General features: G+C 41.2%; 1 protein-coding gene across 2 annotated transcripts in view; it reads right to left on the bottom strand.

The window, feature by feature from the left end:
* Window positions 1-6,710: 6,710 nt before the first annotated feature.
* The window catches only part of LOC129814784 (serine/threonine-protein kinase 4-like), a 57,668-nt gene continuing 38,772 nt past the window's right edge, over window positions 6,711-25,606 (bottom strand). For both annotated transcript variants that reach the window (XM_055867810.1, XM_055867812.1), the window contains exons 10-11: window positions 17,664-17,815; window positions 6,711-8,427 (exon numbers count right to left, since the gene is read on the bottom strand). In XM_055867810.1, the coding sequence (XP_055723785.1) occupies window positions 8,269-8,427; window positions 17,664-17,815 (311 nt within the window). In that variant the 3' untranslated portion in view covers window positions 6,711-8,268. The remainder of the gene's footprint in view (window positions 8,428-17,663; window positions 17,816-25,606) is intronic.

Below are 25,606 nucleotides of genomic sequence, written 5' to 3'. Positions count from 1 at the left end.
GCCATCTGTCTGCCCAGCGCCTTCTGAGCCATCTGTCTGCCCAGCGCCGTCTGAGCCATCCGTCTGCCCAGCGCCGTCTGAGCCATCCGTCTGCCCAGCGCCGTCTGAGCCATCTGTCTGCCCAGCGCCGTCTGAGCCATCTGTCTGCCCAGCGCCGTCTGAGCCATCTGTCTGCCCAGCGCCGTCTGAGCCATCTGTCTGCCCAGCGCCGTCTGAGCCATCTGTCTGCCCAGCGCCGTCTGAGCCATCTGTCTGCCCAGCGCCGTCTGAGCCATCTGTCTGCCCAGCGCCGTCTGAGCCATCTGTCTGCCCAGCGCCGTCTGAGCCATCCGTCTGCACAGCGCCTTCTGAGCCGTCCGTCTGCCACGAGCCATTAGAGCTGCCAGCCAGTCAGGAGCTGCCAGAGCCGCCAGCCAGTCAGGAGCTGCCAGAGCCGCCAGCCAGTCAGGAGCTGCCAGAGCCGCCAGCCAGTCAGGAGCTGCCAGAGCCGCCAGCCAGTCAGGAGCTGCCAGAGATTCCAACCAGTCAGGAGCTGCCAGAGACGCCAGCCAGTCAGGAGCTGTCAGAGCTGCCCTCCAGTCATGAGCTGCCCTCCAGTCATGAGCTGCCCTCCAGTCATGAGCTGCCCTTCAGTCATGAGCTGCCCTTCAGTCATGAGCTGCCCTACAGTCATTACATTTCATGAGCTGCCTTAGTCATGAGCTGCCTTACAGTCATGAGCTGCCCTACAGTCATGAGCTGCCCTACAGTCATGAGCTGCCCTACAGTCATGAGCTGCCTTACAGTCATGAGCTGCCCTACAGTCATGAGCTGCCCTACAGTCATGAGCTGCCCTACAGTCATGAGCTGCCCTACAGTCATGAGCTGCCACTCAGTCATGAGCTGCCACTCAGTCCGGAGCTGCCACCCAGTCCGGACCTGCCAGAGTCCCTCAGCCCGGACCTGCCAGAGTCCCTCAGCCCGGACCTGCCAGAGTCCCTCAGCCCGGACCTGCCAGAGTCCCTCAGCCCGGACCTGCCAGAGTCCCTCAGCCAGGACCTGCCGCCCCTTATCCCGGTGCTGCCCCTTATCCCGGTGCTGCCCCTTATCCCGGTGCTGCCCCTTATCCCGGTGCTGCCCCTTCATTTAGGTGGTTTTAGTTGGAGGGTGGTCATTGGGAGGGGGATACAGAAGCGGGGAGTGACTATGGTGGTGTGGGGACAGCGTCCGGAGCCTGAGCCACCACCGTGGTCAGATGCCCACCCAGACCCTCCCCTGGACTTTGTGCTGGTGCGCCCGGCATTCGCACCCTGAGGGGGGTGTTCTGTCACGTTCCTGACCTGTTTTCTGTTGTTTTGTATGTGTGTGATGGTCAGGGCGTGAGTTTTGGGTGGGCAGTCTATGTTTTCTGTTTCTATGTTGGTTTTGGGTTGCCTGGTATGGCTCTTAATTAGAGGCAGGTGTTTGTCTTCCGTGTCAGTGTATGTGCGCACCATACGGGACTGTTTCATTGTCGTTAGGTATTTGTAGTCTGTTCCTGTTCGTGCGTTCTTCACGTTGTATGTAAGTTCGTGTCCAGGTCGGTTTACTTCGTTTTGTTGTTTTGTAAAGTATCAAGTGTTCTTCGTGTGTTTAGTTTCGTCTTGTTTATTAAAATTCATTATGTATTCACAACCCGCTGCATTTTGGTCTTTCGATCCTTCTCTCCTCTCCTCGTTTGAGGAGGAGGATTACGACACCCGTTACAGCTAACCAAACAACAGTCCTAGGTCTCTGTGCAGTTGAATTAAAGGGTAACCACACTCAAACATCCAAAAGTGGTCTCCTGATATGTTTTTTTGTGTGCAAATGAGCTCAAGCTTACTGACAATGTCAAATGTGATATAGCGAAGCAAACGGACGATACAAACAACTGGATTCGTTATCCCTTTTGTGCCCTGCCTCCAGTTCACTTACCGATATCTGAACAAGAGAGCCTCGTTGAATTGCAACAATCGGTTCTGTGACAATTGAATTTAATCAGAAGCCACTGCAAAAATTTCAGGATAAAGCTACACACAGAGTTTCTTGCCTTGGCAAATCGCGCTTTTAAGACACTGATGCTCTTTGCAACCATGTATAAAATGCAAATTAATTACTTAAAAATCATACAATGTGATTTTCTGGATTTTTGTTTTAGATTCCGTCTCTCACAGTTGACGTGTACCTATGATAAAAATTACAGACCTCTACATGCTTTGTAAGTAGAAAAACCTGCAAAATCGGCAGTGTATCAAATACTTGTTCTCCCCACTGTATGTGAGAGTGGATTCTTGGCCCTCACTAGCATGAAAACTAAATACAGACACAGACTGTGGGTGGAAAGTTATTTTTGACTGAGACTCTCTCCAATACAGAGTTATGTGCATCATTTCAAGCACACCCTTCTCGTTAACCTGTGTTGAGTAGTTCGCAATTTTTGATGAACAAATAAGGTTTTATATGTAAGATGGAGCAAAATGATTGATTATTATTATTATTATTATTATTTGTGCCCTGGTCCTATAAGAGCTCTTTGTCACTTCCCACGAGCCGGGTTGTGACAAGAACTCACACTCATTCTTATGTTTAATACATTTATCGCAAAAATGTTGTAAAAAAACAACATTTGAGAGTGCGCTGACCCTGGTGCTGGAGTGGGTACGCAGCTGGAGATTGAACGTTTTAAGGGGTACGGGTCTATAAATAGTTTGGGAACCACTGATTTAGAACATTCAATTGTGTTGTTTTCTATTAAAAAAGTGTGACTGAGAGCGGAATCCTGAGAAAAAAAAATTACCTGTGAATTTCTGACTCACTTTACAGTCTAATGTATCTATTTCAATAATAGGCATATTATTAGCCTACACAGTACAGCTTGGGTTGGCCTGACTGTGAAAGACCAATATGGGATTTATCATTTAAGTCATTGAGTATTTGTCACTGTAATATTTTTTTCTTATATTTTTCTGAGAGTATACCCAGTTCTCCAGGCACCACTACAACACTGATGTAGACTAATTTGAATAATAGCTCAAACTTCCTGGTTTGAATGCTTCATGCCGAAATATCTGCATGCAGTCTAGGCCTGAATATGCAACCATTTGGATCAGTTATGGGTCTATTCTTGACAGTTTACAAAGTCCAGAAAGGTACAGTGCCTTCGGAAAGTATTCAGAGCCCTTGACATTTTCCACATTTAGTTCAGTTAAGACCTTATTCTAAAATCAATTTAATAGTTTTTCCCCTCATCAATCTATACACAATACCCCATAATGACTAAGCAAAAATTGTTTTTAAGACAATTTTGCTAATTTATAACAAATAAAAAAACTGAAATATTACATTTACATAAGAATTCAGATCCTTTAGTTTAGTCAGTACTTTGTTGAAGCACTTTTGCCAGAGATTACAGCCTTGAGTCTTCTTGGGTATGAGCTACAAACTTGGCACACCTGTATTTGGGAGTTTCTCCCATTCTTCTCTGCAGATCCTCTCAAGCTCTGTCAGGTTGGATGGGGAGCGTGGGTGCACAGCTATTTTCAGGTCTCTCCAGTGATGTTCGATCAGGTTTATGTCAGGGCTCTGGCTGGGCCACTCAAGGACATTCAGAGACTTGCCCTGAAGCCCCTCCTGTGTTGTCTTGGCTGGGTGCTTAGGGTTGTTGTCCTATTGGAAGGTCAACCTTCACGCCAGTCTGAGGTCCTGAGAGCTCTGGAGCAGGTTTTCATCAAGGATCTCTCTGTACTTTGTTCCGTTCATCTTTGCCCCGATCCTGACTAGTCTCCCAGTCCCTTCCGCTGGAAAACATCCCAACAGCATGATTCTACCACCACCATGCTTCACCGTAGAGATGGTGACAGGTTTCCTCCAGATGTGACGCTTGGCATTCAGGCCAAAGAGTTCAGTCATGGTTTCATCAGATCAGAGAATCTTGTTTCTCATGGTCTGAGAGTCCTTTAGTTGCCTTTTGGCAAACTCCAAGCGGGCTGTCGTGTGCCTTTTACTGAGGAGTGGCTTCCGTCTGGCCACTCTACCATAAAGGCCTGATTGGTGGAGTGCTGCAGAGACGGTTGTCCTTCTGGAAGGTTCTCCCATCTCCACAGAGGAACTCTAGAGCTCTGTCATTGTGACCATTGGGTTCTTGGTCACCTCCCTGACCAAGGCCCTTCTCCCTCCGATTGCTCAGTTTGGCCGGCCGGCCAGCTCTAGGAAGAGTCTTGGTGGTTCCAAACTTCTTCCTTTTAAGAATGATGGACGCCACTATGTTCTTGAGGTACTTCAATGCTGCAGAAATGTTTTGGTACCCTTCCCCAGATCTGTGCCTCAACACAATCCTGTCTCAGAGCTCTATGGGCAATTCCTTTGACCTCATGGCTTGGTATTTGCTCTGAGATGCACTGTTGAATGTGGGACCTTGTATAGGCAGGTGTGTGCCTTTCCAAATCATATCCAATCAATTTGATTTATTACAGGTGGACTTCAATCAAGTTGTAGAAACATCAAGGGTGATCAATGGAAACAGGATGCACCTGAGCTCAAATTCTAGTCTCATAAGCAAATAGTCCTAAAAACGTACGTAAATAAGTTATCTGTGTTACAACTGTTTACGCTTTGTCATTACAGGGTATTGTGTGTAGATTGCTGAAGACATTTTTTTATTTAATCCATTATAGAATAAAGCTGTAATGTAACAAAATGCGGAAAAAGTCCAGGGGTCTAAATACGTTCCGAAGGCTTTCCACATTAGCAGGCTACTCATATGGTGTATATTGATCACACTATCGATGCTCTCTCTCCTTTCAAACTCCACTATTTTACATTCAGCGAGCAAGAGCAAGCTGGAATCTCTCCCTGATAAGCTAGTAGTAGTAATAAATAAAATGCTCAAATTAAGTTTATAACAAGTTAATAGTGAACAGCCTACACCAAGTGAAATGTATAGTACCAGTCAAAAGTTTGTGTGTTCAGGTGTGCATTAAGTGCATGAGTTTAGACCGAATCAGCCACTTCGGAACAAATGTATTCTTCAGGTTAGTTGTCTGCATTCGATCATCCTAAATTTGTTGCACTCTTTTTCTGCATTGCCTGTATGGTAGAATTTGCTTCTTACCATCAACTACTAGAGCTGGGAAGATAAACAGAAAATTACAGAAACCTCCTTCCTCTAACTGAAGCATTTTGCATAAGTCGGTAATATTCTGTGATTTTGCTACACAAGTAGGTTGTTCTAAAACCATTATGATCAACAGTAATAGTCTATGCCTTATGTTGATTCCTGCTTTCAAAGTATTTACCTGTCCATGTTTCGCTGTTGGCTGCTGTGTGAGTGAGCCACTCTCACTCCCCACTGTGCACACGGAGGGAGAGATGCATTCAGAGAAGCACAAGCATGACCTTTGCTCAAAATGTAATTGCAGGAAAACTAGTTTTCAAATCAACTACTGTTATTCTAGTTACAGAGAGGCGCATCACAGCTTTCTGTGAGTATATAATTTCTCTACCCCTTAATATTGAGTTCATGGCACCACTTTACAACCGGAGTGGGCTGTAGTATGGTTTTGATGTGCCCGTAGAGCCCTGGTTCACTAACATTTATTGCTCATATTACATTCATTCTCCCTTTTGAAAATACCCCTCATCTTTTGTGACAACTGATGCGTCCTCTCCTTCAGTGTCGAACTGGATGTAACCGTGTTGACAGTCATTGATCTACAGTAGAAGTAATTTAGCATGCTGAACAACCCTAGGCAATATCGGTAGACTAGTCAAACTACGCAACTACACAAACTTCACACTCTGACCAAGCTTCACACTCTGACCAATCTGCTGAACTCGGCTTACAATAGATATTATTTTGATTGTTCTGGTTCACCATCAGCAATAGTTTTGGTTGTCTTTCTTTAAACAATTAGTCTTCTAAGTATACCAAACATTAGGAACACCTTCCTAATACTGAGTTGCAGATTCATCATTAACGCCCAAAATGTCATTTCACAGCGATAAAGACTTTTGTCCATATCTCCCAACCTCAGCAACTACCCAGCATAAATAATCTACAGCCAAGCAAGTACCCCAAAATAGTGTCCAGTGGGGAATGGGGAGCAGTGTGAAAACCCCTGACATTGGTAATTGGCCACAGCCCTTACCTTCCTTTAGTTGGTGTGTTCAGAGTAGGGGGGTTTGGAGACAAAAACGTGATAATTCATAATCTCTCTGGTGCATAATGCAGATAAATGCTATCCCCCAGCTGTTCTAGCACACATTCATCCTGAGTTGCAATTTAAGGTAGCAGCATGGCCACCTGTTCTACAACCATAATTTCATAAGGCAGAAAGTATTTCCATAAAGCATTCTGCCCACAGACTAAGTCTGTAGTGACATTTAGGCCAGTGTTTCCCAACCATCTCCTTGAGGTCCACCAGCCGTCAGATATTTGTTGTAGCCCTGGGCTAGCACATCAGATTCAACTAGTTAATGGCTTGATTTTCTTTTGTGTACTAGGTGAATGAGGTGTGCTTTATCAGGGTTGCAACAAATATGTTAAAAGGCTGGTGGTTTCCGAGGAGAGGGTTGGGAAACACTGATCTAGGCATACACATGTTACCTTGCCTGAAATGTCATTGCAAAGCCAAAATACTCATTGGTTCCAAAACACTCGTTCCAACATCAGGTACTTCAAATGGGGAGAGAAAACACATGGTACAAAAAAACACATTCCTTAAACTGGTTTTAATAGGCACGCAACAAATACACAAATCAAACACTGATATTTAACACATGCATGACATTCATTGCATAATTTAAGGCATCAACATTTGAAAACCATTTTCTTGGAATGAATACTAAATTTAAAGGACTAGTGGAGACTTTGAGTACACACCAGTTCTTCATTCATATTACAGGGCTGAAATGCTTTCCAGTGATTTCTACTTCAATGAATGCCTTTCAATATAACAGATAAAAACATAGACCGCCTTACTCGGGAAACAATGGTTGTAAGTAACAATGTGAAATCTCAAATAAATATCAGATCAACAGAGGTTTAGATTGAGTGATATGTCAAAGGTTTGAGGAGTTAACCTACAGTAATTAAATACTTGTAATTCTTTAAAGAAAAATGAGTAAATTGACAGATCATTATTACAATTATAAAGCAGAAAAACAAATAAGTAGGCAGTATAAGGCAATTAAATACATTCCCTTTTTGCTTGTAACAAGTAATATTTTCAGGTAACTAAATTGTGCTTATTGGTCATCAAACTGGGTTATTTCGATTAATTTCTTAATTAATGTCCTTGTATACGAACCTGAGAATATCTGACCTGAGAGGCTAGTTTGCACACGGATGCAAATTTCTGTAGCACAACAAATGCAAAATGTATCTTCCTCGTAAGGATATAACTGCCTAAACTATATATACAAAATGATTGCCCCTTACGTATACCAAAAGTTTGAATGTTAAAAAAATAAGTACAAGCTGCTCTATGGAATGTTGACAATGAGTTATGAACAAAAATAGAGAAGTAACTGTACAGTGAAAAACAATGAAGTGCATCATGGTTCAACAAAAAAAACAAGGTTTCACTTACATTTTTCAAACATCTTTTAACCAAACCTCTCATTGTAATATCTCTAAAATGACATAATTCAGAAACAAATTCCAAATATGTGCATGAAACTTGACGTTTTCTTGAAATCAACCATTAACATCAGCTATGCACGTATCTGAAGTTGGAATGCTGTTGTTTATTGAGGCACATGCATTCAACTAAGGCTGTGGTACTATCTATTGAATTTAAATTCAGGTTCTCCTGGGTCATATACCCATGAAGTAAATTGAACTTCCCTTTGGCAGGATATTGTACTGTGCTGAACATTTAATAGTATGGAAAACCTAAATACAAATTAAGGAATAAGTACCAAATTACACAAAAGTGGTAAAACACAAAATGATACAGTGTATAGTATAAAAGTAATTTCCAATTACCAATTCAGCACAGTTGTTTCAAGAGTACCAACAGTGAAAGATAATACAATTGTACCACATGAGTGAAAAAAAGAATACTTGAGGTCTCAAGTGCCCTAAAAAAAATAACTTAAGACAAAAAAAAACATCCATGCATGGCAGCATTAAGTGGTTTTCCTATAAAGAAAAAGACAAGAAACGCAATGAAGGAGTCCAAAGCAATGAACAGAAGTAATCTGTCCGTGTCATTGTCCAGTGTGAATGACCAAAAGTCCACTTAAGACGTTTGAGTATGGCGTGCCTCAGAAGTTCTGCTGGCGTCGCTTCTTGGCCTCGATGGCGTCCAGGATGGGCTGGCGCTTGGCCAGGTAGCGCTGGCGGATCTCCTTGATCTCCTGCTCCATCTGGGGGTCCAGGGAGGCCAGCCGTGACCTCAGCTCCTCCACGCTCCATGTTCGCATCTAAAAAGAATACAATGTTCACACAAAGTCATCAACTATACTAAGCTTGAACTTGAGCTGAAAGACATGTAAGAATCCCACCTTCAAACCATGCCTACACCAGCAATATCATTACAAAAAACCTGGACTAAACATTGCACATTAAACCATGGTGTCCTCAGAAGTACTTAGTGCTTTCAGATTGCATAAAGTTGAAGTTCATCCTAAGAACTCTTTACCAAAAATGTTAAGATCCTTACAAAATCCCAAAATACAGGCTCTCGATAATGATTGATAAGACACATGAGCATTAACGCTTTCGCACATTGCACCGAATGTGGATCTATTGTTCTGCTGCCGACATTTTCAAACGATTCTACGTATAAAATCGGTGCGCAATCAGTTCGCAAATTACGGCCGGCACTCTATTCAGAGGTGCCAGTATTGGTGTGCTATTGGCCTTTGTACTGGTTAGGCTATATGCCAGATTAGGATATCATGCCTGGTTAGGGTGGCAGGTAGATTAGCAGTTAAGAGCGTTGGATCAGTAACCAAATAGTTGCTGGTTTGAATCCCCGAGCTGATTAGGTGAAATATCTGTCGATGTGCCCTTGAGGAAAGAATTTAACCCTAACTGATCCTCTAAATTGCTCTGGACAACAGCGTCTGCTGTTATTACAAATGTTATGTGGCCCCTAGGCACAGAGTCTTGAGAAGCCACTGATAACCTACTGGGCCAGAAGAGCAGGTGACAGACTCACCGTAGAGCACAGTGGGTAAGAGAGATCAAATAGACAGGTTATTAACAGAGATAAGGACACACCTTTGGCTCTTCCATATAGGCATGGATGTGTTCAATATGAGATACACCCAACAAAGAATGGGCAAAGAAACATGGGACAATAAACCAAAGAATATTTGTTTGTAACTGGTAAGGCTCATTTTTGGATGGAGACACCTACAACGTCCTTTGAGAGTTTGCTCTGACATCAAAACAGATCTTCTAGTGAGTTCGGGAAGTCAGGTGAAAGGCATAGAGAGTGGGGGTTGATTGGAACTAGCCTACACAATGGGATGAATAGAGGCTGTTCTCTTTGCTACAGTTGAAGGATGTTTACATACACCTTAGCCAAAAACATTTAAACTCTGTTTTTTTTTTCACAACTCCTGACACCTTAGCCAAAGACAGGGAATTTTCACTAGGATTACATGTCAGGAGTTGTGAAAAACTGAGTTTAAATCTTTTTGGCTAAGGTGTATGTAAACATCCTTCAACTGTAGCAAAGAGAGCCTCTATTCATCCCATTGTGTAGGCTAAACGTTTTGGGTAGCCTTCCACAAGCTTCCCACAATAGGTTGGGTGAATTCTGGCGCATTCCTCCTGACAGAGCTGGTGTAACTGAGTCAGGTTTGTAGGCCTCCTTGCTCGCACACACTTTTTCAGTTCTGCCCAGATATTTTCAATAGGATTGAGGTCAGGGCTTTGTGATGGCCATTCCAATACCTTGACTTTGTTGTCCTTAAGCCATTTTGCCACAACTTTGGAAGTATGCTTGGGGTCATTGTCCATTTGGAAGACCCATTTGCTTTATCTTCCTGACTGATGTCTTGAGATGTTGCTTCAATATATCCACATAATTTTCCTCCCTCATGATGCCATCTATTTTGTGAAGTGCACCTCTTGCAGCAAAGCACCCCCACAACATGATCCTGCCACCCCCGTGCTTCAAGGTTGGGATGGTGTTCTTCGGCTTGCAAGCCTCCCCCTTTTTCCTCCAAACATAAGGATGGTCATTATGGCCAAACAGTTCTATTTTTGCTTCATCAGACCAGAGGACATTTCTCCAAAAAGTACGATCTTTGTCCTCATGTGCAGTTGCAAACCGTAGTCTGGCTTTTTTAATGGCAGTTTTGGAGCAGTGGCTTCTTCCTTGCTGAGCGGCCTTTCAAGTTATGTCGATATAGGACTCGTTTTACTGTGGATATAGATACTTTTGTACCCGTTTCCTCCAGCATCTTCACAAGGTCCATTGCTGTTGTTCTGGGATTGATTTGTACTTTTCGCATCAAAGTACATTCATCTCTAGGAGACAGAACGCGCCTCCTTCCTGACCGGTATGACGGCTGCGTGGTCCCATGGTGTTAATACTTGCGTACTATTGTTTGTACAGATGAACGTGGTACCTTCAGGCATTTGGAAATTGCTCTCAAGAATGAACCAGACTTGAGGTCTACAATTTATTTTCTGATATCTTCCCTGATTTTCCCATGATGTCAAGCAAAGAGGCACTGAGTTTGAAAGTAGGCCTTGAAATACATCCACAGGTACACCTTCAATTGACTCAAATTATGTCAATTAGCCTATCAGAAGCTTCTAAAGCCATGACATCATTTTCTGGAATTTCCCAAGTCTTTTAAAGGCACAGTCACCTTAGTGCATGTACAATTCTCACCCACTGGAATTGTTAAATAATCTGTCTCTAAACAATAGTTGGAAAATTTACTGGTGTCATGCACAAAGTAGATGTTAACAAACTATAGTTTTGGCAAGTCGGTTAGGACAAGAAATTTGTGGAGTGGTTAACCTGTTGAGGCTAGGGGGTGCTGTTGTCACTATTTATGTAAATCGTGCAATTTTTTAAATGGCTTCCTACTAAATTCTTGATCGTACAATATGCATATTATTACTATTATTGGATAGAAAACAGTCTATAGTTTCTATAGGCGTTGGAATTTTGTCTCTGAGTGGAACAGAACTCATTCTACAGCAATTTCCTTGACATGGAGTCAGATTTCACACATTTTGGCCCCTGATCTGGAGTCAGTTTAAAGGCCACTGTTATAGCTCTGAGCATACAGACACTGCTTACGTCTTCCCCTGGATGCCTTTACGTGATGACGATTTGAATGGTGTCGATTGCCCAATCACAGCCACTATAAATCAAAAAAACCTGTAGGTAGGAACTCTTTTCCAGCTGCGTCAGGCGCGCGGTGGACACCGACCCGCACTTGTTCCAAGCATTAGTGTAGGGAGTAATATTTCTCCGGTCATGTTTCTACTCGTTATAGGAGTTAAAAACATCATAAGGTAGTTAATTTAAACCGTTTTATAGCAATTTATTCCCGTTTAGTGCGATTTTGGGAAATTTAATTCTGAGACACTGTGAATCTCTGGGCACGGTTCCAGTTCATGCCGAACGCAATGTGCATTTCTACATGGCAAGAGGACAGCTTTCGACCAAAAGACGATTAGACCCAAGAAAGGATTCTTTGACCAAGATTCTGATGGAAGAACAGCTCAAAGTAGGAACAATTTATTATGATAAATCGTGTTTCTGTCGAAAAATGTTAATGGCTTAGGACGCCATCTTGTTTGACGTAGCTTCGCTTGGCGCAAACTGTATTGAAAAGTAAGGATAATTTAAAAAATGTAATTCCGCGATTGTATTAAGAATTAAATTGTCTATCAATCGCTGTCCACCCTGTATTTTTTAGTCAAGTTTATGAGTATTTATGTATAAGACTAGATCACTGTCTAATATGGTGCACGACATTGTCTGACCAGCTGAGCTACTTTTGTCATTGTCTAACCATGATTTTGGTGGCTAAATATGTACATTTTCGAACAAACTGTATATGGATTGTGTAATATGATGTTAGAGGAGTGTCATCGGAAGAATTCTGAGAAGGTTAGTGAAAAAATTAATATATTTTGGCGATGTTTACGTTATCGCTCTCTTTGGCTAGAATCAATGCTCTGGTAACGTTTGCATATGTGGTATGCTAATATAACGATTTATTGTGTTTTCGCTGTAAGACACTTAGAAAATCTGAAATATTGTCTGTATTCACAGGATCTGTGTCTTTCGATTAGTGTATGCTGTGTATTTTTACGAAATGTTTGATGATTAGTAGTTAGGTAAACACGTTGCTCATTGTAATTATTCTAGTCCATTTGTGACGGTGGGTGCAATTGTAAACTATGACATCTACCTGAAATATGCACATTTTTCTAACAAAACCTATCCTATACCATAAATATGTTATCAGACTGTCATCTGAGGAGTTTTTTTCTTGGTTAGTGGCTATCAATATCTTAGTTTAGCCGAATTGGTGATAGCTACTGGTGTTGGTGGACAAAGAAAAGATGGTGGATTATGCTAATGTGTTTAGCTAATAGATTTACATCTTTACATATTGTGTCTTCCCTGTAAAACATTTAAAAAATCGGACATGTTGGCTGGATTCACAAGATCTGTGTCTTTCATTAGCTGTATTGGACTTTAATGTGTGAAAGTTAAATATTTAAAAAAAAAAATTGGGGGGAATTTCGCGGCTCTGCCTTTTTAGTGGGGGTGGGGGGGGGGGTGCCGCTAGTCCTAGACAGGTTAAAAAACAAGTTTTAATGACTTCAATCTAGGTGTGTGTAAACTTACGACTTCAACTGAATATAGTGAAAAAGGAGTCTCTTCATCACTGAACTTGTATCTGACTTAAGGATGCGGCATGAGTAGAGTCCGAATCAGCCACTTTGGAAGCAGCGTATTCTGACGTCAAATCTACAGGTTAGCTGTCTGCATTAGATAATCCTGAATTAGTTGCACTCTTTCTGCAATACCTACATGGTAGAATTTGCTCTTACTAGAAATTACTAGAGCTGGGATGATAAACCCGAAAATTACTGACACCGACATTGCCTTCCTCTATCCAAATCATTTTGCCGACATCGGTAACACGTTGGTTATTTTCTGTGATTTTCATAACACAAAGTAGATTATTTCTGTTGACCAAGTAATGGTTTTAGAACAGTCTATGGCTTATGTTGATTCCTGCTATGAAAGTATCTGCCTGTCCCTGTTTCACTGTCGGCATCAGTGTTACAAACACACCCTTACACCCTTACAAAAAAAGTGCAGTAACGGCAGTCAACTAGTATTTTGGATGCAGTAATTGCAGAATAACTGCAGTGTTTTTCAGGTCTCTCCAGATATGTTCGATCAGGTTTAAGTCTGCGATCTGGCTGGGCCACTCAAGGACATTCAGAAACTTGTCCCGAAGCTACTCCTGCGTTGTCTTGTCTGAGGTCTCGAGTGCTCTGGAGACGGTTTTCATCAAGGATCTCTCTGTACTTTGCTCCGTTCATTTTCCCCTCGATCCTGACCAGTCTCCCAGTCCTTGCCGCTGAAAAACATCCCACAGCATGACGCTGCCACCACCATGCTTCACTGTAGGGATGGGGACAGGTTTCCTCCAGATGTGATGCTTGGCATTCAGGCCAAAGATCTCAATCTTGGTTTCATCAGACCAGAGAATCTTGTTTACTACTTACTACTTACTATGTCTGTGATATATGGTTGTCCCACCTAGCTATCTTAAGATGAATGCACTAACTGTAAATCGCACTGGATAAGAGAGTCTGCTAAATGACAAAAATGTTAGTGCAAAATTTAGAACACACATCGGGCATATTCTGGACAAATTTTTGGTGAGATTGACACTTCTCGCTTTGCCTCTTCCTCTCTGTTTACACACATACACCAATCACCTGGCACTCACAACAACAAAGATGAGCGTTAACTTCTTCCTCTGGCAAACAGTTTGAACTCGCTATTTGAATTTGAGGTTTGGTCCAACAGAATTGGTCACATGGACAAACACAGAGACATTATTTTACTGTATAAGAGGAGAACCTTTGTAACAATACCCTTTTTATGTCTCAACTACTCAAATGTTGCAGCATTTTAGCCAAAGACTTATTAGCTGTCTAGTCTGTGTCTTTATAAATGGGCAATAAGCATAAAACACAAGTATATAAGGAATTGGCAACTCATTCTCATTCTGAGAATTAAGATAGGCCACTTGATTTCAACAGCTGAACAAAGTGGACAGGCTAGCGTGCTGTTCAAACAGGGTGTGTTCATAACAATTCAACTGTTCTGCCTTGTTAGCTAGCAAATAGATCCAAGTTGGCTAAACTTTAAATATAAAGATTAGCTGGCTACTCACTAGCATGTGCCTTGTGCTTGAGATTGCTTATAAGACCTGTGTTCATTTTCTATAATGCCTGCTACAAGAAGTTAGTCATTATTAGTGAATGTGCATCAAGCATAGTTCTGGTTAAATTTGAAACAAAAGGGGCATTTCTATAGACAGACTTGAAAGCCAGATGTGATTATTGCGAAAAAGCAGGTTAAACTATTTTGAATAAAATATTACAATTATTAGTGGGTTTTATGGTTGTGGAAGCCTTATATTTAGCCTAGGTATAATTTCACAAACCCTGAATTCTTTAGATTATTGCTGACCGTTTGAAAGGCAGTGTATTTTACCTTTAACTATACAACGGTTTTTATTTTTTATGTATGAAGATATATTTTGTAAATCGTCCATAAGTTTGAAAATAAATAAATTGTGATATGATTTTCAGGCCGTATTGACCAGCTCTAGGGTATGGTGACTTCAGAACCAAAATGGGGGGACAAACAACATAGGCTACATTGCTGCTGCTGCAGGCTGCTGCTGCCCCCCCGATCGAACCTAAATACGTATTGAATCGTCTTGATAGGGAAAGATGCACATCCCTAATGGCTTTATAGCAATAATATAATATTTCGAATTTTGAGTTCCCACTTCCTCAGGTGGTGAATAATATAGCCTTTAGGCCAATATGCACAAAGACAGACAATTATCTGAAGAGCCAACAATAAATCTGACAATTCTGGATCATATTTTGACAGGTTGCACATCAAAATATCAATAATACATTCCCTGGATATATTAGAGGAAATAGCTTACTTTTTTAACCATAAGCTACCATCTAAGTTGTCTTATTGTTACTTGAAAAATATTATCTAGAGCCCTGCTGCTAATATAAAGTAACTGTCCATTTATTAAAAAAAAAAAAAAAAAAAAAAAAATGGTGTTGTATTTACTGTTATCGAGCAAAATAGCTACATTTGTCACAATATTCTTATATATTTTTTTGCCCTTTTCTCCCCAATTTTGTGATATCCAATTGGTAGTTACAGTCTTGTCCTATCGCTGCAACTCCCCGTACGGACTCGGGAGAGTCGAAGGTCGAGAGCCATGCGTCCCCCGAAACATAACCCTGCCAAGCCGCACTGTTTCTTTACACACTGCTCGTTTAACCCGGAAGCCAGCCGCACCAATGTGTCTGAGGAAACACCGTACAACTGGTGACCGTTTCAGCGTGCATGAACCCGGTACACCACAGGAGTCGCTAGAGCGCAATAGGACAAGGACATCCCGGCCAGCCAAACCCTCCCCTAACCCGGACGATGCTAGGCCAATTGTGCGCCGCCTCATGGGTCTCCTGGTCACGGCCAGCTGCTACACAGCCTGGTATCAAACCGGGGTCTGTAGTGACGCCTCAAGCACTGAGATGAAGTGCCTTAACCCTTGCGCCACTCGGGAGGCCCCACGGTATTACTTTTTGTCCTTATGGCCCAGCTCTAGCACCTCCCCCAAAAAGTATTAATTGTCATTTAAATGCGGATTTATCGTTATCGCATAAAAATTCAATTTATCGTAATAGGGATTTTTGTCCATATCGCCCAGCCTCAGCAACTACCCAGCATAGATATTCCAAGGGCAAGCAAAATAGGCCACCCCCAAAATAGTGTCCAGTTGAGAATGGGGTGGAGTGTGAAAATCATTGTCATGGATTATTAGCCACGGCCCATACCTTCCTTTACTTGGTGTGTTCAGAGTAGGGGGGTTTGGAGACAAAAACGTTGTCATTCGTAATCTCGCTCTCATGCATAATGCAGCTAAATGTTATCCCCCAGCTGTTCTAGCACACATTCATCCATTAGTGCAACTTAAGCTAACAGCATGGCCACTCTCTGCACCTGTTCTGCTTCCGAGTGAGTTAACAACCATAATATCATGAAGCAGACTGCCCACAGACTAAGTCTGTAGCGACATCATGGCCAGTGTTTCCCAACCATCTCCTCGAGGACCACCAGCCGTCAGATATTTGTTGTAGCCCCGATCTTCCACATCAGATTCAACTAGTTAATGGCTTGATTTCTTTGGTGGACTAGTTGAATGAAGTATATCAGGGCTGCAACAAACATTTTAAAAGGCCGGTGGTCTCGGGAAGAGAAGGTTGATATAGGCTTACACATGTTACCTTGCCTGAATTGTTATTGCAAAAGCCCTCTCTTGAACCACATGGTCCCTTAAAAGTAGTCTAGATATTCTGTCTCCCTCATGCAATGTGGAAAACACCAAAGTCCAATGTGATGTCTTACAGCTGTGTTAACCGACAGATATTAACGTATTGAAGCCACGCAAACAAAATCAAGGCAATACAGGCAAAAATAGTTTGTATGACAGGTCTATAATAAGATCCAGCGCAAATTAGGCTAGCTTCATCTAGCCTATAGTAAAGACCCCAGTCATCATGACACTTCAAAGAACGACCAAGCTGGACTCATCAAACCAAAATGCTGCATATCGCATCCTCATCTCCAAGTCTAATTTGCAGCTACTGACCCAATTCTGTTGGGTTTTGAAACAAACGTGATGTTTGTATTGTCCAATTGAAGATATTGCCGCTGCTCGTGCTGCCAGTGTAAGTGACTTCTGGAGTCACTAGACGGTCGCCTGTCAGTCTGTTTAAACATAACAAAACGAGAACAACAAATACGTCCAGCGTGACACGGCAAGAGAGCAAAACTGCTGGCTCAAGGATGCCACAACAGGTCTCATCTTTTCACTGCTGAGATGTTCCATACCCTTCATCTGTGTGGCCAGCGCACTTAAACTAAACAGAATGTGTAGGCAAGGGATGGAGTTGTAAAAAATAAGACTTACCCTGCACTACATCCTTGGTGTAGGCTTAATCCAACTGTTGATGCTAAACATTGTACATTGTACCTTCCCAAGAATGATTAAGCCTAGTACTGGAATAAAAAGCATTTAAGGAAATTCTCAGTTGAGCATGTTTTTCAGTCCAGGAATAGGCTTAATCTGTGTCTGAGAAACCAGCCCATAGGGTTTATTCTAATTCATTGGGGTGAAATCTAATTCTAGCTCATCAGGGGATTTAGTTAATTGGAAGAAATGTCAATAATACTTAGTTGACCGTTAAGCATGCCATAACTTGCATGACTCCATCACGTTGTAGTTAATTTTAAGGTACTGAGCCGCGTAGGTTAAAACAATGACAGTTCTATAGGAAGTAGAAGAATGGCTTACTAGAGGCATCGGCATCATGTCACTTAACTTACCACCTCTAGGTCCCCCTCCGCAGGCAGTTTGCGGTTGTCAGCGTTGTGTCCCGGGTCTTCTCTACTGTCGTCGTGACAGTTGGCCTCCTTCTCTTTCTGCTCAAAGTACTCCAGGAAGGACGGCTTGGCGGGCTGCATGGTCTCATCTCTCCCTAGACATGCACCGAAACAACAAGGGTGTCAGTGACTCCAACGTTCAAGAAGACGGTTCACGTTCATAGTTCATACAGTTTTATAAAGGGAGAATTCTATAGATATAAAGGGCTGTTTTCATGCAACCAAACATCATATTTGCATTCAAATGGTTTGAATCCCCATGGACCTGTATTGATGAAAGGGAAGATATTGGTGATCAAAGAGACATTTTGAAGAGAGGAAAGTATTGAGTAAGATGGTGTTACTCACTCCTATAGGAATCATTATAGTGATCATCAAAACCCCTAGGACTGCAATCACACGAACCAGCTTACAGAAGAAAAATACCTTTAATTAAATGCTATGCCTAGTGTTAAGAAATGGTCTTTATCTATATGGCCATATGATGCCTGTACCCCGCTTCCACTGGCGTATCATTAATTCAGCCATTTCCTTACCGTCTCCCTGGTCTCTTATAATAGCAGATTTGGTCCATTTGTACAGGAAGAAGAGACAAGCTCCCCAACGTAGCGAAACGTTTTGCAACAAAAAGCTAAAACAAAGCATTTCTTATTGGACAGGTTTAAGATGGCCAAAACAGGAAGGGACTGTTTTCTTCTCGCTGCGTTTTCTGCCTTTTCTTGCCTACTGAACATAACCCAGCACACTACATCCAGTTTGAATAGACTACCATTGGTAGAGTATGGAATATTTTCTGACCAAACTGTGCCCATGTGGCTCGTTTGACAGGGTTGTACTGTATGCTACATTACATCCACCCCAACATCTTTGCTATACTCTCCATGCAGGATCCCTCTCAAACCTCAGTAAAAGCTTTACATACTCGTGTTCAGTAGGCACAAAACAGAATAACATTTGGTCAAAAAAAATGGAGGGGAACTAGGCTACCTGGCCTAGAGCAATAAAAAAATGCTCATGCCCTAATCATGAATACCACCCTGATGCAGCTTACTCTGGTGCTCATTTTCCTTACAGTAACATGAAAGATGTGCCTTCCCCAACTGACACTTAAACACATTTTAATTTTACTGAAATAACATGAAGGACTGTGAACCATTTCAAGACAATATGCGTAATTTTGACCCAAAATCAAAATCAAAGTCAGATGATTCCACAAAGCACTCTAGGCCAACCAAGTTGAGACCACCCCAGAGTTGACTTAACTCAGAAGTTCACTACCGGTTAAAAGTTTTAGAACACCTACTCATTCAAGGATATTTCTTTATTTAAAAAAAAATGATTTTCTACATTGTAAAATAATAGTGAAGACAACAAAACTATGAAATAAAACATTTGGAATCATGCAGTAACCAAAAAAGTGTTAAACAAATCTAAATATATTTATATTTGAGATTCTTCAAATAGCCACCCTTTGCCTTGATGACAGCTTTGCATATTCTTGGCACTCTCTCAACCAGCTTCATGAGGTAGTCACCTGGAATGCATTTCAATTAACAGGTGTGCCTTGTTAAAAGTAAATTTGTGGAATTTCTTTCCTTATTAATGCATTTTAGCCAAACAGTTGTGTTGTGACAAGGTAGGGGTGGTATACAGAATATAGCCCTATTTGGTAAAAGACCAAGTCCATATTATGGCAAGAACAGCTCAAATAAGCAAAGAGAAATGACAGTCCATCATTACCTGAAGACATGAAAGTCAGTCAAAATGAAACATTTCAAGAACTTTGAAAATGCAGTCACAAAAAACATCAAGAGCTATATTGAAACTGGCTCTCATGAGGACTGCCACAGGAATGGAAGACCCTGAGTTACCTCTGCTGCAGAGGATAAGTTCATTAGAGTTACTAGTCTCAGAAATTCAAGCCCAAATAAATGCTTCAGAGTTTAAGTAACAAACACATCTCAACATCAACTGTTCAGAGGAGACTGTGTGAAATCAGGCCTTCATGGTCAAATTGCAGCAAAGAAACCACTACTAAAAGGACACCAATAAGAAGAGACTTGCTTGGGCCAAGAAACATAAGCAATGGACAATAGACCAGTGGATATTTGTCCTTTGGTCTGGAGTCCAAATTGGAGATTTTTGGTTCTAACCGGCATGTCTTTGTGAGACGCGGTGTGGGTGAACGGATGTTCCCCGCATGTGTATTTCCCACCGTAAAGCATGGAGGAGGAGGTGTTATGGTGTGGGAGTGCTTTGCTGGTGACACTGTCAGTGATTTATTTAGAATTCAAGGCACACTTAACCAGCATGGCTACCACAGCATTCTGCAGCGATCATTTGTTTTTCAACAGGACAATGACCCAACACACCTCCAGGCTGTGTAAGGGCTATTTTACCAAGAGGGAGGGTGATGTAGTGCTGCATCAGATGACCTGTCCTCCACAATCTCCCAACCTCAACCAAATTGAGATGGCTTGCGATGAGTCAGACTGCAGAGTGAAAGAAAAGCAGCCAACAAGTGATCAGCATATGTGGGAACTCCTTCAAGACTGTCGGAAAAGCATTCCAGGTGAAGATGGTTGAGAGAATGCCAAGAGTGTGCAAAGCTGTCATCAAGGCAGCAGGTAGGCTAGTGGTTAGAGCGTTGGACTAGTAATCGAAAGGTTGCAAGATCGAATTCCCGAGCTGACAAGGTAAAAATCTGACGTTCTGCCCCTGAACAAGGCAGTTAAACCCATTGTTCCTAGGCCGTCATTGAAAATAAGAATTTGTTCTTCACTGACTTGCCTAGTTAAATAAAGGTAAAATACATAAATAAATAAAGGCAAAGGGTGGCTATTTGAAGAATCTCAAATATAAAATATATATTTTTATTTGTTTAACACTTTTTTGGTTACTACAAATTCCATATGTGTTATTTCATAGTTTTGATGTCTTCACTATTAATTCTACAATGTAGGAAATAGTAAAAAATAAAGAAAAACACTTGAATGAGTAGGTGTTCTAAAACTTTTGACAGGTAGTGTTGATACCAGGCACCACTAAAGTCCAGCAGTGGGACATCTTCACTGGGGATAATATAAATTCTTTAAACCATCTTAAGATAAAACAGGGAGAACTTATCCCTGGGATTTGATTCCTGGCCACACAGCATTCTGCTGAGCATCGTGGGGGAGAGCAGATGAGTGGTGAAAATGACAGACTGTTCAGATTCCAGCATCTAAGCCACCTTTGCTTATTGTTCTCCATGCACAGAAATGATATCCGACATGCACACACATATCACTACTTGAGAAGAAACATACTGGAAGTGTCATTTTGGATTCATGTATTCATCAGTAATCATAGCCAATATATAAAAATGTATGTCACTGAAGAACTTTTTTTTTAAGTATTGGAAAGTTAAGTTCTGAGATGAAGCAATTCGAAAGTAATTTATTTAACTGACCAAAATGTTTAAATGTAATTAATGAGTGGGAGAAAGTAGTTACTCAAACAATTACTCATATTTGACGCGTGATTTTGAATTTTGTTAGCGGCTTAATTTCTAGCTTGTGCGTCCATCGCAGGACCATGACGGTGTAAAAGGAATAGCCTTCTCATTCCTACAGCCCCATTACGGAAAATCAATAGGCCCAACTTATTCTGGGCAGCTGACTCCAAGACCAAAGACTTAACTGGGGTTAAGAGATCCAGATTGGAGAGGGACTTCCATTTTGGTGGATAAAGGTCATTCTTACACATTCATTTGTTAATGTCACCTTAACAGCTCTGAGGAGGAATCTATACTAACTGGATTCTTTTCCATTATGGAAGAGAAGGAGAATGTGAGCAGGCCCAGGATTAGTGGATTGATCGCTTAGCTGAAACCAGAGATACCAGGCTGGTACTCTAAAGGCCATCTGTACAGGGCATTAGGTCCTGATCTGTTTTTTGGGGTACGTTACCGGTTCTTTGGGGTTGGGGGGGGGGGGGGGGTAAATCTTACCGACATTCAGTACCAGTCCAAATCTTGCACACACCTACTATTTTTCTTTATTTTTACTATTTTTTACATTGTAGAATAATAGTTAAGACATCCCAACTATGAAATCATGTAGTAACTAAAAAAAAGTGTTGAACAAAATCTAAATCTATTTTATATTTGAAATTCTTCAAAGTAGCCACCCTTTGACTTGATGACAGCTTTGCGCAATCTCTTAACCAGCTTCATGAGTAATGCTTTTCCAACAGTCTTGAAGAAGTTCACATATATGCTGAGCACTTGTTGACCGCTTTTCCTGCACACTGCGGTCCAACTCATCCCAAACCATCTCAATTGTGTTAAGGTCTGGTGATTGTGGAGGCTAGGTCATCTGATGCAGCACTACATCACGCTCCTTGGTCAAATAGCCTTACACAGACTGGAGGAGTGTTTTGGGTCATTGTCCTGTTGAAAAACAAATAATAGTAGGACTAAGCACAAACCAGATGGGATGGCGTATCGCTGCAGAATGCTGTGGTAGCCATGCTGGTTAAGTGTGCCTTGAATTCTAAATAAAATCACTAACAGTGTCACCAGCATAGCACCCACATACCATCACACCTCTTCCTCCATGCTTCACAGTTGGAACCACATATGCGGAGATCATCCATTCACCTACTCTGCATCTCACAAAGACACGGCGAAAGGAACCAAAAATCTCAAATTTGGACTCATCAGACCAAAGGACAGATTTCCACGGTATAATGTGCTTCTTGGACCGAGCAAGCAAGCCTCTTCTTTTTATTGGTTTCCTTTAGTAGTAGTTTCTTTGCAGCAACTCAACCATGAAGGCCTGATTCACGCAGTCTCCTCTGAACAGTTGTTGAGATTCTGTTAATTTTTTTTCACCTTTATTTAACCAGGTAGGCTAGTTGAGAACAAGTTCTTATTTGCAACTGCAACCTGGCCAAGATAAAGCAAAGCAGTTCGACACATACAACAACACAGAGTTACACATGGAATAAACAAACATACAATCAATAATACAGTAGAAAAATCTATAAACAGCATGTGCAAATGAGGTAGGATAAGAGCGGTAAGGCAATAAATAGGCCATGGTCGCAAAGTAATTACAATATAGCATTTAAAACACTGGAACGGTAGGGTGTGCAGAAGATGAATGTGCAAGTTGAGATACTGGGGTGCAAAGGAGCAAGATAAATAAATAAATACAGTATGGGGATGAGGTAGATCAGATGGGCTATTTACAGATGAGCTATGTACAGGTGCAGTGATCTATGAGCTGCTCTGACAGCTGATGCTGAAAGCTAGTGAGGGAGGTAAAAGTCTCAAACTTCAGAGATTTTTGCAGTTCGTTCCAGTTTTTGCAGCAGAAAACTGTAAGGCGAGGTGGCCAAAGGAAGAATTGGCTTTAGGGGTGACCAGTGAGATATACCTGCTGGAGCGCGTGCTACAGGTGGGTGCTGCTATGATGACCAGTGAGCTGAGATAAGGCGGGGCTTTACCTAGCAGAGACTTGTAGATGACCTGGAGCCAGTGGGTTTGGCAACGAGTATGAAGCGAGGGCCAGCCAACGAGAGCATACAGGTCGCAGTTACTTGAACTCTGTGAAGCACTTATTTGAGCTGCAATCTGAGGTGCAGTTAAGTCTCATGAAATAATCCTCTGCAGCAGAGGTAACTGGGTCATCCTTCCCTGTGGTGGTCCTCATGAGAGCCAGTTTTATCATAGCGCTTGATGGTTTTTGAGACTGCACTTGAAGAAACTTTCAAGGTTCTTGAAGTTTTCCAGATTGACTGACATTCATGTGTTAAAGTAATTATGGACTGTCGTTTCTCTTTGAAAATTTGAGCTGTTCATGCCATAATATGGACTTGGTCTTTTACAATATAGGCCTATCTTCTGTATACCACCCCTACCTTGTCACAACACAACTGATTGGCTCAAGCGCATTAAGAAGGAAAAAAATTCAACAAGTTAACTTTTAACAAGGCACACCTGTTAAATGAAATGCATTCCATGTGACTACATCATGAAGCTAGTTGAGAGAATGCCAAGACTATGCAAAGTTGTCATCAAAGCAAAGAATCTCAAATATAAAATATTTTTTTAACACTTTTTTGGTTACTACATGATTCCATATGTATTATTTCATAGTTTTGATGGCTTCACTATTATTCTACTCTGTAGAACATAGTAAAAATAAAGAAAACCCCTTAAATTAGTAGGTGTGTCCAAACTTTTGGCTGGTACTGTATCTGCCAATATACAGTTTTACACCAGGGACAACGTGTAATTTTTCCTCACTGAATTCTCTTGCCATCCAAAACAGTAATTGTCCAATAACTTTGCTTCAAATATTGATTTCATATACTTTGCCATCAGAAAATGTTACAAATTAATAAAAATGGAAAGCTGAAATGTCTTCAGTCAATAAGTATTCAACCCCTTTGTTATGGCATGGCTAAATAAATTAAGGAGTAAGCATTTGCTTAACAAGTCACATAATAAGTTGCATGGACTAACTGTGTGCAATAATAGTGTTTAACATGATTTTTGAATGACTACCTCATCTCTGTACCTCACACATACAATTATTGGTATTGTCCCCCAGTCAAGCAGCGAATTTCAAACACAGATTCAACCATAAAGACCAGGGAGGTTTTCCAATGCCTCACAAAGACCACAGATTGGTAGGTGAAAAAAAAAAAAAAAGCAAACATTGAATATCCCTTTGAGCATGGTGAAGTTATTTATTACACTTTGGATGATGCATCAATACACCCAGTCGCTACAAAGACAGAGGCGTCCTTCCTAACTCAGTTGTTGGAGAGGAAGGAAACAGCTCGGGGATTTCATCATGAGGCAAATGGTGACTTCAAAACAGTTAAGAGTTTAATGACTGTGATAGGAGAAAACTGAGGATGGATCAACAACATTGTTACACCACAACACTAACCTAAATGACAGAGTGAAAAGAATGAAGCCTGAATAGAACTATTCCAAAATATGTATCCTGTTTGCAATAAGGCACTAAAGCAAAAAATGTGACAAAATGTTTTACTTTATGTCCTGAATACAATGCGATACGTTTAGGGCAAATCCAACTCTTCAAAATGTCAAGCATGATGGTGGCTGCATCATGGTATGTTTTTTTTTAGGATAAAAACACAAGGCCAAATATACACTGGTGTTTCTTACCAAGATGGTATTGAATGTTCTTGAGTGGTCTAGTTACTGTTCTGACTTAAATCGTCTTGAAAAATTGTTTTCTAGCAATGATCAACATGACAGAAATTAAATATATATATTTTTAAAAATAATGTGCATATTTTGTACAATCCAGGTGTGCAAAGCTATTAGACTTACCCAAAGACTCACAGCTGTAATCGCTGCCAAAATGCGATTCTAACATGTATTGAGTCACGGGTGTGAAAACTTTTGTAAATGAGATTTCTGTATTTCATTTAAATAAATTTGCAAAAATTTATAAAAACATGTTTTCATTTTGTAATTATGGGGTATTGTGTGTGTCGATGGATAAAAATTATTTAAAAAAGTAAAATAATCAATTCAGACTAACAACAAAATGTGGAATAAATCAAGCGGTATGAATATTTTCTGAAGGCACTGTATAATAATAATGACAATAATGACATCAGGAGGAGAATGGCCGCAAGTGTTCAGATAAGCATGAGATTCTGTTTTTTCATCCTATTTATTGAATATCGTTATCTGTGGAGTTATCCGCCGATACCGACTTAGCTGTTGAAAAGGCCAATATGTTGAAAAGGCCAATATCGGTGAAACGATATAACGGTCGGGCATGTAGGCATAGGCCATGAATGCATGTATAGTACTCTGTGCTCCTGCTTCCTGTTTACAAGCAGAACCTCAA

The sequence above is a fragment of the Salvelinus fontinalis genome, chromosome 18, assembly GCF_029448725.1.
Source record: "Salvelinus fontinalis isolate EN_2023a chromosome 18, ASM2944872v1, whole genome shotgun sequence".
In the NCBI taxonomy this organism is placed as follows: Eukaryota; Metazoa; Chordata; class Actinopteri; order Salmoniformes; family Salmonidae; genus Salvelinus; species Salvelinus fontinalis.
Note: the sequence above shows the minus strand (reverse complement) of the source record. Positions and strands in the feature narration are given on the sequence as shown.